The sequence below is a fragment of the Jaculus jaculus genome, chromosome 5, assembly GCF_020740685.1.
Source record: "Jaculus jaculus isolate mJacJac1 chromosome 5, mJacJac1.mat.Y.cur, whole genome shotgun sequence".
Classification (NCBI taxonomy): Eukaryota; Metazoa; Chordata; class Mammalia; order Rodentia; family Dipodidae; genus Jaculus; species Jaculus jaculus.
In genome coordinates this window covers 90,582,068-90,599,150 of record NC_059106.1, presented here as the reverse complement: position 1 = coordinate 90,599,150, position 17,083 = coordinate 90,582,068, and the positions used below count along the sequence as shown (strand labels likewise).

The window sequence follows — 17,083 nt, the reverse complement described above, 5'->3', positions numbered from 1 at the left end:
GGTCCTTTGGCTTTACAGGCAAGTGCCTTAACCAGTAAGCCATCCTTCCAGCCCTGTATCAGTGTTTTTAAATGCTGGTTGATCACCACCCTAGGAAGCTACAGGTGATCAAAGGTTAACAAAAATATTCTCTGAGTTTTTTTTTTTTAGGTAGGGTTTCACTATGGCCCAGGCTGACCTGGAATTAACTATGTAGTCTCAGGGTGGCCTTGAACTCATGGTAATCCTCCTACCTCTGCCTCCTGAGTGCTGGGATTAAAAGCCTGAACCACCACGCCTGGCAGCTCTCTGAGTTTTTAAAAATAAAAGTCAATTTTAAAAGAGAAGGAAATAGAAAGGAAGGAAGGAAGAAGGAAAGAAAGAGAAAAGAAGCAAGGTATAATGATACATGCCTTTAATCCTGGAACTTCTAGGCAGGTGGAACTCTGAGTTAGAGGCCAGCCTGAGTTACACAATAAAATCGAACAATGCTAAATGAATAAATAAATAAAATAAAGACACGAAAAAAAGAAAAACAAAAAAGAAAATGGGAGCAGTAGAAAAGGGATTTATGAAAATCTTAAGTTGTTACAATGCTGAAAAATTCTGAGAATCTCTGATTGGCTCTGGTGGTTGGTAGTATAAAGTTCAGTTTCTGAAGTTAAGAGAATTCTGCTCCTAGGGCAGAAATTCAGAAACTTTGAGTGGTTCAAGTGTAGGCAATAAATGTAATGGTGACTCAGTACAACTAGATAACACAGCTTGTATAAACAAGAAGGTGGGCCAGTGTAGTCAAAGAAAACACAGATCAAGTAAAAGCCAGTTTACAGTGTTGGCAAAGTGAACTAGGAAGCAGAGAAATTAACCTCTCCTCTATAAATGACTGCTTCTGTGCAGTCACCTGGCTAGCCCTTTGTTTGGTGGTTTAGAGCCAGGGAACTAGAGCAAACAGTGAGGAAGGCTTTGTGCTCAGCCCACAGAGATTCTCAAATGATGCATGAAAGTACTCATCTCTTAGGAATGTGAGGGTAACGGAAGACAAGCTGTGCCCTCTTCTGCCTTCTCTCAGCTTCTTTCCTCTGTTTTTTTTTTTTAATAATCTTTTTAAAGAAAATAGGAACAAAATAACCAACGATTTCTAAAACATAGGTAATTTCCAATCCTCTAATTTTAACCAAAATTTGTCATGTAGCATTCTTTTATACATGTGAGGGGGAAAGACAGGACACTGTTAAAGTTTCTGAGGTGCTGAGAAAAACAGAACACAGCCCTTTTCCAATATAATAGGAATGTATCAACATACTTTTCCAACAGATTATGTTAAAAGTTAAAATTTCAGGAGACTATGTATCAATAGAGAAGTAAGTTACCTAGAGGGGTAAAGCTAAAAAGTTTGACTCCAATCCAAATTATGTTTGCACTTGACTTTGTTTCTTGGAGCTAAACAATGTAATTGGTAAACAATTTCTAGACCTTATTAAGGGGAGGCAGATGCCAACTTCTAACTGTCACCATACTGGAAGTTAAGGTAAGCCAAACAGCCCCATTTCTCAAAACCTGTTTTCTCCTCAATGCCTAGCAAAAGGTCAGGCTGTCCCTTAATTTAATTATTTTTATTTGTATATATATTTTTTTACTTATTTTGAGAGAGAGACAGCGAGAGCACACACCAGGGTCTTCAGCCTCTGCAAACAAACTCCAGACATTTGTGCCCCCTTGTGTGCATGTACAACATTGCATGCTTGTGCCACTGTGCATCTGGCTTACAGGGTACCTGGAGATTCGAACATGAGTTCTTAGGCTTCACAGGCAAGTGCCTTAACCACTAAGCCATCTCTCTAGTCCTATTTGTATTTTTTTTTTTTGAGGCAGGTTCCCACTTCAGCACAGGCTGACCTGGGACCCACTCTGTAGCCCCAGGCTGGCCTCAAAGTCACAGCAATCCTCCTACCTCAGCCTCCCCAGTGGTAAGATTACAGTCATGAGACACCCAGGTCTATAACACATTTTGTAAAAAATAATTATTCATTTGCAAGCAGAGAGGAAGACACACACACACACACACACACACACACACATACACGGAGAGAGAGAGAGAGAGAGGGAGAGAGAATGCACCACTAGGACCTCTTGCCACTGCAAATGACTTTTTGCATCTGGCATTAGGTGGTACTGGGGAATTGAACCAGGGCCATCAGACTTTGCAAGCAAGCACCTTTAACCACTAAGCCATCTCTCCAGCTCCTATATTCCATTTTTAAAAGTAGAGAAACTTAAATGACTTACTTTAAATTACAAAGGGAAATAATGTTTGAATTCTGGAACCCTCTTCTCTACTGTTCTCTACTGCTTGACTTCATGGTTCCTGTTCTGAAACCATCATTCACCAAAACTGATGGAAATTATTAGCATAGTTCTTGAAAAATATATATATGTTCAAAAGCAGAGAGCTAGTGAGTGAGAAAGAATGGAAAGGGTCTCTTGACACTATAGATGAACTCCAGATTCATGCACCACCTTGTGCATTTGGCTTTATGTGGGTATTGGGGAATCGAACCCAAGCCACCAGGCTTTACAAACAAGCACCTTTAATCGCTGATCCATCTCTCCAGCTCTATTAGCAGAGATCAGAAATGAGGAACTAAACCAATCATTCTCTTTCACTGGGAACATTCACATGAGAAATACTAACCACTCTACAAATACTACTTCCTTACTTGCTGCCATAGGTTCTTCTTTAAATTTTTTTGTTTGTTTTTTCGAGGTAGTGTCTCACTCTGGTCCAGGTTGACCTGGAATTAACTCTGTCATCTCAGGGTGGCCTTGAACTCATGGCAATCCTCCTACCTCTGCCTCCCGAGTGCTGGGATTAAAGGCGTGCGCCACCACGCCTGGCTTTAAAATATATTTTTATTAATTTATTTTTCAAAGTTTTAACAATATTTTATTTATTTGCAAGGGGAGAGAGAGAGAATGATTATGAATGAATGAGAATGAGAATGAATGGGTGCTCCAGGACCTCTAGCCACTGCAAATGATGTCCAGATGCATGCACTACTTTGTGCATCTGGCTTTACATGGGCACTGGGGAACTGAACCTTGGTCATTAGGTATTGCAGGCAAGCACCTTAAGCATTGAGCAATCTCTGTAGCTGCTTATTTATTTGCAAGCAGAGACGGACAGAGAGAAGAGAGACAGAGAAACAGAATGGCCATGCCAGGGCTTCAGCCACTACAAATGAATTAAAGGCACATGTGCCACTTTGTGTGGCTTTACGTGGGTTACTAGGGAATCCAACCCAGGTTGTTAGGCTTTGCAGGCAAGTGCCTTAACTGCTGAGCCATCTCTCCAGCCCTTGCTGGCATAAGTTCTTATAAGGAACTTTTCAGTATTCAGATGAATTAAGACTGTTTAATGTTCCCCAAACAATTACAATGTAATTAAGTGGTTATGGGGGAAAAATGTACTGAATTTATATTTGTTTTGAGAGGGTCTTATTCTAGCCAAGGCTGAACACGAATTCACTCTGTAGCCCAGGCTGGACTCAAACTCAAATCAGTCCTCATAACTCTACCTCTCAGTGCTAGGATTAAAGGTTTGAGCTACCACACACAGCACAAAAACATCCTATATGTAAAAGTATGTTAAGTTAGTTTAATACAAATATCTAGGTTTTTCAGGCTGGGGATGTAGTTCAGTTAGTACAGTGTTATCTGAGAACTCACCCAGTCCTGGGGTTGGATTTCCAGCACCACGTTAACTCTACATGGTGGCACATACCTCTCAACACTTGGGAGGGGGAGGAGGGGGAGACAGGAGTTCAAGGTCATCCTCAGCTACATGTCAAGTTTGAGGCCAGCCTAGGATAGGTGAGATCTTGTCTTGTTAAAAAATATGTATGTATGTATGTATGTGTGTGTGTGTATGTGTGTGCACATACGCATGTGTGTTTTCTTACACTGAAAATTCTGGTGTGATTCTAAACTCAAATAATTTATTTCTAACAAGTGACAGGTATTTCCTCTATGTAAATCAACAAACAAACACTGGCTTATTATATGGTTCTTCTGTTTTTTCTGTGGCTCAGGACAAATCATGATGCTTCCGTTTCCATAATCCCAGTAACTAATAGGACTCGTGCAGAGAGGTTTGTCTGAGAAAGCACACATTCAAATTTGATGAGGTTCAGGACATTCTACCCTAAACTATGACACTTTGTTCCTTACTGGGGATCAAACCCAAGGTGCATCCTAGCTTAACCCTCAACTTCCTTTGCCCTTTCTGAAGTGGCTGAAGAAAATCAAACAGATCTTAAGTAGGCTAAAACCTCTCATTCCAAAAAGGACTCTGAAGTCTTTCTATACCAGGAGAACAATGTCTCCTGGGGAGGAATCTGAATACACAAGCCTTGCTAAATTACCTACAGTTTACTAACATGAGATCATACCTCCCTTTCTCTAATCATATCTATACCATACACACACATACAGGTCCTAGTTCTTTGGGTCATCAGTTTTCAAAAACTATTTTCTCTGCTAAAGAGACAGGGAGAGAGTATGGGTACAGCAGGACCTCTTGCTGCTGCAAATGAACACCAGACACATGTGCCACCTTGCCCATGTTGCTTTATGTGAGCACTGGTGAATTAAATCCAGGCCAGCAGGCTTTGCAAGAAAATTCCTTTAACTGCTGAGCCATCTTCCCAGCCCCCCCCCTTTTTTTTTGTTTCTGAAGCATGGTGTCACTCTAGACCAGACTGACCTGGACCTCATCCTGTAGTCCAGGTTGTCCTTGGAGATCCTCCTACCTCAGCCTCCCTGGTGTGCCACTGGTGCCCTAAGCATCTTGACCAAGTGTCTTTATTTTTGAAGGCTTCATTTTTTTAATAAAGATTTATTTTTATTTATTTGTTAAAGGTAGAGAGAGGGAGAGAGAGACAGACAGAGAGAGAATAGGCACACTAGGGCCTCTAGCCACTGCAAATGAACTCCAGATGCATGCACCACCATGCGCATCTGGTTTACGTGGGACCTGGAGAATTGAATGTGGGTCTTTAGGCTTTGCAGGCATGCACCTTAACCACTAAGCAATCTCTCCATTCAAAAAGGCTTCATTTTTTTTTAATACAGAAAACTTATGTTAAATAAAGTTGAATACTTTCCTCTTATTAATCTGTTTTGTCACAGTGTTCTCAGTCTAAACCTAGTAACAGAGGAAAACAATCTTTTCTCTCCTAAAAAATCAAAATGCATTGGGCATGGTGGCATAAGCCTGGATTGAAAGCTCAAGGTTACTGTAGCTACATAGTGTGTTTGAGACCAGTCTGGGGTTACCCTGTCTCAACACACACACACACACACACACACACACACACACACACGCACAGAGGTTATTTTATATTACAGGTGTCTGTGTTATTTTGTTTGAGATGTCCATAAATGTGATAATAGAATTGATTGTAAACTAGTAACTCAGAGAATTGGATGGGTAGTTCAGCTGTAGTAAAGTGCTTGCCTAGCATTTGTAAGCCTCTGGGTTTGCTCTCCCACACCAAGTAAATAAATAAATAAATGAACAAGCTGTTAATTTAGCATGCTAATAAAGTATTAAGTAGATATATTTTAGAAGTGTCTAAATCCATAATTTCTATAAATCATCTCCTTACTTATCATTATTGCTTAGTCTATTTGCTGAGATGCAATAATCCTATTCATTATTGTAAAATTTTAGAACTCAATGACAAATATATTACAATCATCTTGATTTAACTCATGTTCCAAAGGTCAATTTATAGAATTCACCAATTTTTGATCTTTTTGCTTTAAGAACTCTCTCTCTCTCTCTCTCTCTCACACACACACACACACACGAAAAAGAGGCTACCAAAGAAGCCGATGGGAAGAATAAAGGGTTCAGTGGGCAGGGAGGAAGGACAAGGTAAGATAATGGAGGGGATTGTGATCAAAATGTATTACATTATGTACATATGAAAACTGTCCAAAAAAAAAAACACATTAAAATAAGCCAGGTGTGGTGGCACAGGCCTTTAATCCCAGCACTCAGGAGGCAGAGGTAGGAAAACTGCTGTGAATTAGAGGCCACCCAGATACTACATAGTGAATTCCAGATCAGCCTGAGCAGATTAAGACCCTACTTCAACCCCTCCCCATCAAAAAAAAAGTTAAAATAAATCTTCTTGCAGGTTGGTCATGATGGCTCATGCCTGAAATCCCAACATTTGGGAGGCTAAGGCAGGACGATTACTATGACTTTGAGGCTATCCTAGATTATACAGTGAAGGAGAAACAGGAGTAAGATAGCTTTTTTTTTTTAAATACAATTTAGTTAGGAACAAAGTCCAAAGAGAGAACCTGCCTTGGTAGAACTAGAACTCACAGTAATCCAGTCTCATCCACAATGGCTACAGTGCCCCACTGCTTTCCCCAATCTATTACACCTATGTGGGTTGGCCTCTGGGTCAGCCCCCTGAATCCACAAACCAATTAATCTCTCCCTTACACACCCAAGTTTGCCCATAAAGCCCATCCCAATGAACTATTAAAAGGGCTTGCCAGTGGGTAAGGGGTCTTGGCTATTCATTTTCTGTCTCCTGGCTCCTGAACCTTCTGGTCTCTATTCCGGTAAGTTGTTACCCCATCCCACCCAGCCTTGGAGTCTGTTTCCTCAATTCTTTGATATATATGGATAAGAATCTAAAAGTTAGGATTCACAGGCTAGGTAGAGGAAAAGCCTCTGTACCCTAAATCCTGTAACAATAGTTTCGGGACAGTCTCAAAAGACCAAAATCATTTTTTTCTCTTTACAAAGCTGAACATGGAACATATTTAGGAGGCTATGCAGGAGACTTCCCGGAATACGGAATGTTGCAGACAGCTTCAGGTTCGCTGAGATGAACTTCCAGACCAGGCACAGTTATGGAGGAAGGGATTTATTGAAGCTTACAGATCCAGAGGAAGTTTCATAATGGCAGAAGCTGGCCTGCTTTCACAGCACCAAACATGGAGAGAAAAGCACAAGCCTAAAAACAAAAAGCCACACATAACAGCACATTTCAGGAACTCCAGCTAGGCACACTTTGCATATCTTTAGATTGAAATCTCAAACCTACCACCACACCTTAAGATGCTCCCAGTGACACTGCCTCCAGCCAGATGGCTACAGGTGCAAACTACAAAATAATAAAACACTGAATATATTGGGGGTCATCTATTCAATCTATCACACAGGAGTTTCAGGCTAGCTTGTGAAACATGGCAAGAGCCTGTTTAGACCTGTAAAAAAAAAAAAATTAAATTCCTCAGTACAGTCAGAGACAGTGTGGGCACACCAGGGCCTCTTGCACTGCAAGCAAACTCCAGACAGATGTGCCACTTTGTGCATGTGTACTTTGTGTGGTACTTGGGTATTAAACTGGTCAGCAGGTTCTGCAAGCAAGTTCCTTTAACTGCTGAGCCATCTTCCCTAGAACACCGTTACAGGTTTTCTTTGTAAGTAATTTTAAGATATTAAGTTCCCCAGCGTCTCACTTGCCAAGGCTAACCTCTTTTTCCCCTACTGATCATCAGTGTGTGTGTGTGTGTGTGTGTGTGTGTGTGTGTGATATGTATGTGTATGCAGACACATGCCACAAGTGCATGCATGCAGAGGCTGGAGAACATCTGGTGTTTTCCTTTATCATTCATGTGCACGCTGCTTTGAGGCAGAGTCTCTCTGAACCCACAACTGCCATTTTCAGTTGGAGAGGCTGACCAGTGATCCCCAGTGATTCTCTAGTCTGTGCTCTCCACAGGACTGGGATTATAAACACTTGCGGCCATACCCAGCTGTTTATGTGAGTGCTGGGGAATTGAACTCAGGGAGAGTTAAGCCTTCTCAGGACCTCATGCTTTTATGGTGTGGTGGTTTGAATCAGATGTCCTCCATAAACTCATGTGTTTTGAATCCTTGGTTCTCAACTGGTGGCAATTTGGGATGTGGAGCCTTGCTGGAGGAGGTGTGTTGTTATCTGGGCTTAGGGGTGTTATGGCCAGCTCCCCTTTGCTAGAGTGTGGCTCACTCTCCTGCCTCTGCTTTCCACCTGTTGCGGCAGAGGTGATGTCCAACCTCTGCTCATGCCATGCCTTTCCCTGCCACCATGAAGCTTTCCCTTAAGACTGTAAGCCAAAATCAGCTGCCTTTGGGAAGGTATTTTATACCAGCAAAGGGTAGCTACAACACATGGTAATAAACCGTCTTACCTGCTGAGCCATCTCCCCAGACCTTCATAAGTGCTCTTTAAACCCACCTTATCTGCCAAACGTATTTTCACAAAACATTTGCATTTTTCATATTTTTCTTTTGCTGAAACCTTTTGTGACCACAATGATCAAATTCTTTAATTGTCACTCAAGATGTCATTCTACAGCATGGGGTGATAGGGCAGCCTGCAAAGGCATACAACAGACCTGACTGCGTTTTGAGAGGCACAGAGTTAACCAGGCAAAGAGCAAAGGGAAGCAGCACGATAAACTTCATTTGCGTGCATGGCGTGCAGCAGGGTGGTGACAAGAGGGACACAGGGTGAGAAGTTGCAGGCACCACCTCCGGAGAACGTGGATGTCATGGTGAGCAAGAATTTTACTCCTGTAGATAACAGCCAGAAACCAAAGGCATTTAAATTTTGAAATGCAAACAGATTTTTTTACTCAGTAGCTATGTGGAGAATGGCATGAGGGGAGGTTAAAGCAGCACAGGTTATATCACAGAAGTAGATTATTTCTTCCTTGACATAATCATATTTCACTCAACCATTTCTTCCACTCAAATACTAACCAGGCCCAACCCTGCTTAGCTTCCGAAATCAGATGAGATCAAGCCAGTCCTGAGTGCTATCGCTGTACACTCATACTACCATTTCTAGCAGCACTTGACAAGTTAACTGTTATTTATCATATGCTGTACATGCAAAATATCCTAGCTATACACATTCAGTTTGCATGCAATTTTCCAGGCTGACATCTATTCTGTGGATCAACACAGTGGAGCCAAAATGTCAGGATGACAGTCATATATATGCTTTTGTCATGGGATGGATGGAAGGTGCTGAAACATCTACTCCTCTGTGCTTCTGGGAATATGGTAAGGAAGGGAAGTTCCAAGTTGTTTCTGTCCTGCAATAAACAAGGTTGTCAACATTCAGTCACGTGATGTGATCCTCAGTCCACAGCCCTGCCTGACACCCAGGTGCTACTGAGATCTAGGACTCAGGGGAAGTAAGGGTCTTCTGGAAATTCCAAGAATGATAAAATTGTAGAAATTTGGTTGTAATTGCTCAGGCCAGTTAATATTGTTTAACCTAAAACCATATCCCAAGAATGCCAAGTATGTTGATTTTTTTATGGTAATGGCAGGTTGTATTTTCAGATGTTCCAGGTTGTTTCCAAATATGTATCTTTATCTAGGTCCATAGCCCAAGCTACCAGCCGCTCTTAAAGCACCTTGACAAAACCACACTGTTTTTATGTCCCATATCCAATCAGTACTAATGCTATTATGCAAAAGATACACAATAAACTTAAATTTTTAGTATTTCTATTTAGAGGACCTGACAGTTTATTGTTCTTATTCTAATGAGGAGGGAGAGAAGAGAGACAGACCTAGTTCACTCTAATAGATCAAATTTTCCCTCAATTTATGGTCTATATCCAGTTGCATTGTTGCCATTTAATGTTTGTCTATTTCCAAGGAGAAGCGTGGCATTTATGTCTAAATACATTTGGATACATGCACAGAATAGAGACAGTCCCACATTTATCTCAGAACTGTACAATTTAAAAAATCTTGAAGGTCATCTGACATGGAGGCAAGTGATCCTACTGGAGGTCATGTTAGTCAAGTCTGGTTTGTGCACTCCAGAGGTTCCGGGCCCTATTTGTTACTGTAGTGCACAGCTATCATTGTGGCTGGGAAAATAAACAAAAAATTTACATCTATTTTATTTATCAGTTTTAGTGTAAGATCAATGTTAAACTACCTGAAGGTAAGATAATGTACAGCCTTACATGAGAAAAAAATAACTTATAGTCAGTATCCAAAAAGACACTGTGGGAGAATGAGCCAACATGCCATACATACCTGGAATATCTAATTCAAGTGAGTGGCCTTCTGGTCCCGTGCCTGTGGTACCACTAACACAGGGCACAGATGACATTAGTCATCTTTTAAAAGCACAAACACAAGAGTTTTCTCTTTAAGGTAGTGTCCTATATCATATTTATGCCACAAAGAATAATGCATTTTCATAAACAAATTCTGCTGCTCTGGGTCTTTGTAGCTTCTTACGGTTCCATTGATTCTGGAGCAGTTACCACACCCTGGCAACCTGTTACCCATACACCTTCTCACCATAGGAGTAAGCAGCTTGTTTGTTGGTGTGTTTATTTATTTATTTTAGTTTTTTGAGGTTGGGTCTCACTGTAGCTCAGACTGACCTGGAATTCACTAAGTAGTCTCAGGCTGGCCTTGAACTCACAGTGATCCTCCTCCTCTGCCTCCTGAGTTCTGGCATTAAAAGCAAGTGCCACCATGCCTGGTGTTAGGTCAAGATGGGCTTCCCAAAATGGAGTCACCAAAGAGAGCAGGATGGCGACAGACACAAGGAAGTGGGTCATCCACATTCTTCAAGGGACTGCCCGGCCATTATCCCTTGCTTGCCTATCAATGGCCCCCAGATCATGATTTCCTGGCCCCTCATCTTGTAAGTCACGTGATCACTGTTCTGATGTCACACCCTGGCTATCTTAGATCTCCCCTAAAGAAACCATTTTTAACAGCTCCCTTTCTCACCTTCCCCTAACTGAAGAGCTCTATATAGTCCACTGTCTGCGATCCCAGATGACTGTGCTCTGCTCTTGAGAGTCAGTCCTGGCAACTTGTGCTCTTCCTAAATAAAAGCTTCCATCTTTGCCACAGAGTGGTCTCTGTGGGCTTGGTCACTCCCAAAACTTACATCTGGCAAGTTTATTTATTTTAAATATTTTATTTATTTATTTATTTGAGAGTGAAAAAAAGAGGCAGATAGAGAGAAAGAGAGAGAGACAGACAGACAGACAATGGGCATGCCAGGGCCTCCAGCCACTGCAAAGGAACTTAAGATGCATGTACCACCTTGTACATCTGGCTTTATGTGGGTACTGGAGAATTGAATTTGGGTCCTTAGTCTTTGCAGGCAAGTACCTTAACCACTGAACCACCTCTCCAGCCCATGCTTATATCTTGTAATAACCATTTTGTTAATTCTATTTCTTTTGACTAAGTATAATCAGAAAATTTCTAAAAACAACTAACCCCATCCACATTAAAAACAAAACAAAACAAAGCAAACAGCAACAACAACAACAACAACAACAAACAGAACAAACTGCACACAATCTGTTAGAAATTGAATCAACAGTGGCCCCTGGCCTATCTTGAGGTTATCATGGTGCTACATTAATCCAGAGTATTACTGACCTCTCACATAATGGCATAGCCCTGCAGCCTCAACATTCCCCTGTCTGGATCCTCCCCTGAATGACTAATCACCTCCCAGAACAACTCATTTTTGGAATTCCTTTGGGCAAAGGAGTTTTACAGAATTTAAACAGTGTATAACTTTTGGTTTGTAGTAGCACTTATTAATGCCTCTTTCTGGAACCCACTCTCTCACAGCAGCCTAGAACTCATAGCAATCCTCCTGCCTCAGCTTTCCGTGATGAAATTACAAGAGCCAAGGACACCTAGTTTTTGTCAACTGCTTAAAAAATATACTCAGAACAACACACTTTTAATCCTCCAAAATTGACTCTGTTCTCAGATATTCAAAACAGCTTTAATGGAAAGCAGGTAAGTGAATAGATATAAAGTTTTCATGGTGGATTTCCCCCCCCCCCAAAAGCTATGAAATACCTTAGAACATTGTCCTTTGTGCTATAAACATTGCATTACACAATTTAAGACAGGACTTTCTACTTGGGCACCCTGGATGGGGGGAGCTATATAATAAGTAGTACTTTTAAAGTGTATTAAATGGTATATAAGCAATTTTAATTTCTCTGTTATCTTAAATGTTTCTATGATGACTTTTATAAAAAGGATTTTAAATTTTGATACAATACAGACTAGTGTTAAATGCAGCCATATGCCTTTGAACCTACCTACCTAAGAGATATAGCAGATGTAAAAATGTTCAAGTATAGTTGAAAATAACCCCAAGTCAGGGAGTGATTTACAATGAATGTATCCACTTAAGCTAAAGCATAAGAAAAAAACCTGAAGGGCTAAACACACTTGCAAGATATTACCTCCCACTTTGCTATATTTGTCTCTTCAGTTTTCAGCAGATTATCTGCTCCCTCAGCCTTACTGGTATGTCAACAATTCAGAATTCTCCAGGGCGCTGGAGCTAACACCAGGGTAGTTTTCTTCCTTAGTTCTAGTGTTGATGCAGATATGGCCCCCCGCCCTCCCCGCCCCCCCCCCCCGCAGTTCAGTGCTGTTTCAACAGATTGTTTCTGCATTAGAAATAGAATAGTAACAAAACAATATAGTCACCAAGAGCCCCCAAAGCCAGTTGGGGAGATGGCTCAGCTGTTAAGTGCTAGTTTGCAAAGCATGACAGCCTGGGTTCAGTACCCCAGCACCTACTTAAAGCTGGATGTAAAGTGGAGCATGTGTGACAAGCATGTGCCCCTCACTCCTGAAAGCAAACAGACAAATAAAAACTTAAAAAAAGAGCCCCCAAGGCTAAACAAAGAACTTTATACACTACACAGAAGCCTCCTGTGGTCATTGTTTCATGGCATGTGAATGCTGGGTCCTTTGAAGCTGACTTCCTTGCCAAGTCTCAGAATGCCAAGGCTTTAAAACAGGTGTCTGTTACCTCATCTCTCTGCCTGAGTTGCACTTCTGGTAGGCTGCTTGGTAGCAGCGACTGTAATCAAAAATATTTTAAATTAAGCCAGGTGTGGTGGTTTACCCCTTTAATCCCAGCACTCGGGAGGCAGAGGTAGGAGGATTGTTGTGAGTTTGAGGCCACCCTGAGACTACAGAGTGAATTCCAGATCAGCCTGGGCTACAGATCCTACCTCAGAAAAACAAAAACAAAACAAAACAAAATACACATATATATTTCAAATGCTTTGTTCCTAAACTGGAAGAGCCACTCAAGGATTTGGGCAGGAACATCAAGATCATGCCTTTGTTCTACCACATAGTCTTGCCCCCCCCCCCCCATGCTGCATCTCTCAATTACCTCCCCACGTGCAATCCTACTGAATGTTTGAGATTTAAAATCCCAGTTTCTCCACCAAATTTTCCAAAGCTACCTTTAGCTGAGAGTAGTTTACATTTGTACACTTCACAATGCCTTCACTGTTCTTCTGATTTAGTAATACATTACTTCAGGGCTTAAACAACTTGTTTTAAAACACAGAATGGGGTTGGAGAGATAGCTCAGTGGTTAATGTGCTTGCCTACAAAACCTAAGGACCCTAGTTCAATTCCCCAGTACCCACAGAAAAAAAAAGCCAGATGCACAAGGTGGCTCATGGGTCTCATGGGTCTGGAGTTCCTTTGCAGTGGCTAGAGTCCATTCTTGTTTGTTCGTTCTCTCTCGCTCTCTCTCTCAAATAGTGTCCTGCTTACCCTGCATAACAAACAACTCCATGGTGGTTGTTGATTCACCAAACAGCAAGTGAGTGCATGGTGCTTCATGTGCTAGAGCACAGGTCCTAAGTGAGGCTGGGACCAAACTTCTTACAACTACTAGTAGACCCCTACCTCACATGGAAACATAATCTTATCTATCTCATCTAGCTGTTTTAAGGATATAATAAAATGGAAACACAATCTGTTCAATAGCTGGCTGATGCCTTCCTGCTCTTCCTGGCTGGCCACACTCTTACAGGACAGGAACAATATCTGATCTGGATTCTGTGTGCCTCCCAAGCAAAGGAAGCTATTTTAATTCCACTTCAGCCCTGGATCTGTGGGAACTTAGGTTGCTGGGTGCAAGGACTCTACTAGCCAAAAGTTGGCTGTAGTAATCCTGAAGTCTTTTAAAATTATGTGATTTCATGGAAAGTGCAATTTATTTATTTATTTATTTGCAGTCACAGTGTGTGCACACATGGGGGGGGGGCACTCCAGGGCTTCTTTCCACTGCTGCAAACAAACTCCAGATACATGTGTCACTTTGTGCATCTGGATTTACATAGTCACTGGGGAACTGAACCCGGATGTCAGGCTTTGGTAACAAGTGCCTTTAAACAGCTGAGCCAACTCCCCATCCCCTGAAGTCTTTTTTCAAAAAAAACTATTTATTTATTTGAGGTGGGGGTGTGTAAGGAATGGGTGCAACAGGGCCCCCTGCCACTGCAAACAAACTCCAGGTGCATGTGCCCCTTTGTGCATCTGGCTTCACATGGGTACTGGGGAACTGAACTTAGGCCAGCAGGCTTTGCAAGCAAATGCCTTTAACCACTGATATATCTCTCCAGCCCCAACCTGAAGGCTTTATCCAGACTACTAAATCTAAATTTTGGGTTTTTATCTCCTGGGTACTTTGGCAGTTGTTTGTTGTGTAAACTGTCCCATCTTTAACCACTGAATAAAACTCAATTTTATTCCAAGGAAAATGGAAAAGAGCCACAGAGAGGGTCAGTGCCTAATAAGCACCAATTTGTATTAATAATGGAAACACTTGATAATAACTAATGACTGCATTAAAAACTCAGGTTTGGGAGTGTAAATATGAGCACTGTCGCTTGCCAGCTATAACTTTGAGTGTTATTTTTCTGCTTAGTTACCTTACTTGTAAAATAGGGATCAAAATATGTAGCTCCCAGGGCTGGGGAGATAGCTTAGATATCAGAGTGCCTGCCTGGCATGCAGGAAGCCCTGGGCCCACCCCCAGAAAACTGGAGTAACCCAGGCCTCTGATCCCAGCTCTCAGGTGGAGGTAGGAAGCTCAGGAAGCTGAAGGTCCTTCTCCATGACAGCTTGGGCTATGTAAGACTCCATAAAAAGCAGAAAAAAAAATCTAGTTCATGCTTTCTTTTTTCAATACTATGAAAGGCAAACCATAACGCCCAATTCCAGGCATACTGAAGGCACTCAGTGTCATGATTTATAATCACACAGCAGGCATTTAGTGACATGCTATTACACCATGAAACATCGCTTTACTTTTCAAGTGTGCTAATATTGGCTGCCTGGTCCACTTAAGACAATTCAGCTTCTCAAACTCTGCTGTTTGAAATCTAAGTTGGGCCAATTAACATTTTTTCCTTCTTCTAATGGGTGTTACATTTGCATTGCCAAGTTACAAAAACAGTTCAACACTATGGAAAAAACCTGATTTCCCAACTTAATTGTTCAATTTCTTTGCCCTTCTTTTCTCTTTAACAAGTCTACAGTACTTCAAAACAATGACTTTGAAAAACACTAAACAATTACACACGTGTTAGTGTGTCTTTCTGATCACTGTACTTTAGCAAAAGGAGAAAAGGACTCACATCATATCGTGTAATTTTCACAACTGGTTTACCATATTCCTTTTCCAACTCCCCGTCCATGAACCATAAGGAGAGTTATGAAAACCTCTTTTCACCTAAGGGTTTAATTTTTTTGTTGAAAGCAGCCAGGCACCTACACATACATTGGTATTGGTGGTGGTGCGTGGGTGGAGACAGCCGCCTGATGCGCCTGGCACTACTTGGCAGGTGGGACAGCTGCCAGGCAGGCCAAAGTCCCCTTCCTCCTCCGCCTCCCCGCTGGTGTGGCTAACTCCCGGGCCCAAAGTCTACTACCCAATTTGTCCAATTTGTTCAACCGCTGGCCGCGGGTGGAGCGCCTTTAAGTACCTGGGTGAGGTAACATTACCCGTAGCTTACAGGATGGCGGTGCAGCAGGGCGTCAGGTTATCTTTTTCAAAATATTTATGGAGGATCATGAACTCCAAAAGCGTCTAAGGAAACCCTAGGGCGCTTTCTTCCTGAAACATGATCCTTCAAAATTCTGCAGAGAATTTTAAAGTGTTTATAGAGTCCAGACAGGCATAAGAAAAGGGGTAAAATCTTCCATTGAATTTCATCTCTCTCCCGCCCCTTCTGCATCTCCCTTTCCTGTTCCGCGATCTCAGGTATCTCAGGCTGGCCTCGAACTCCTTATGTAGCCCAAGATGATCTTGCACTTCTGATCCCCCAGCTACTAGTCCAGACATTACAAGAGTGAGTTTCCATGTGGTCCTGGTGCTCGAACCCTGGGCTTGGGAGCAGGCACTTGCTAGGCAATCACTCTACCCACAGGGCTACATCCGCAGCCTCAGAATTCTTTACTGTAGGCAAGTTTGGACTTAATATGCATACATATATGATAAAACTAAGCAAGCGGCCACACACACACACACACACACACACACACACACACACACGGAGTTTTCGCTAAGCAAGTCGGCCGGAGTCCTACAAAGGGACGATGACCAACAGGTGGGCCGAACCCCAGGTCCCGCACCACACAGGGCGGAAGTGGGGCGGCCGGGATAGGGGAAGCGCCGGTCCGCGGCGGCGGGGCTCTGCTCACCGTGGACCACGGAGCTCGCGCCCTTCCGGGCCAGGGTCTGCCGCACCTGCTCCTGGATCCGCAAGCTCTTGGCCGCCTGGCCGCCGAGGCCGCTGCTGCCCGTCAGCTTCATCTTGGCTTCGGAGGGCAGGGCCAGGCTGGAGCTGTCCAGTTGTCCCAGGATCTGCTGGCCCAGGACCGTCCGGATGTAGCCACATTCGGCCAGGGGGCCGGGGACTGCCATCGCGCCGCGGGCCTCGGAGCCGCAGTGGCGCGGGCGTGGGCGCGGGCGTGAGCGCGCTGCCTGCGCTCCGGCTCCGGCTCCGGCTCCGGCTCGGGCTCGGGCTCAGGCTCGGGCGCGCACTGCCGAGCGAGCGAGCGAGGTCCGGGAGCCCAGCGCCGCCTGCCTCGGGTGGAGGGCGCGGCTCCGGCGCGGCGCGCGCTCAGGCCCGGGGCGGGAGGAGCGGTCGGGACCGCGCACGTCCGGGCCCCGCGTCCAGTGCC

General features: G+C 43.1%; 1 protein-coding gene across 1 annotated transcript in view; it reads right to left on the bottom strand.

The window, feature by feature from the left end:
* The window catches only part of Pkp2 (plakophilin 2), a 97,146-nt gene extending 80,303 nt beyond the window's left edge, over positions 1-16,843 (bottom strand). Inside the window, exon 1 of the mRNA XM_045148618.1 lies at positions 16,601-16,843. Within this exon, the coding sequence (XP_045004553.1) occupies positions 16,601-16,823 (223 nt within the window). The 5' untranslated portion in view covers positions 16,824-16,843. The remainder of the gene's footprint in view (positions 1-16,600) is intronic.
* Positions 16,844-17,083: the final 240 nt, after the last annotated feature.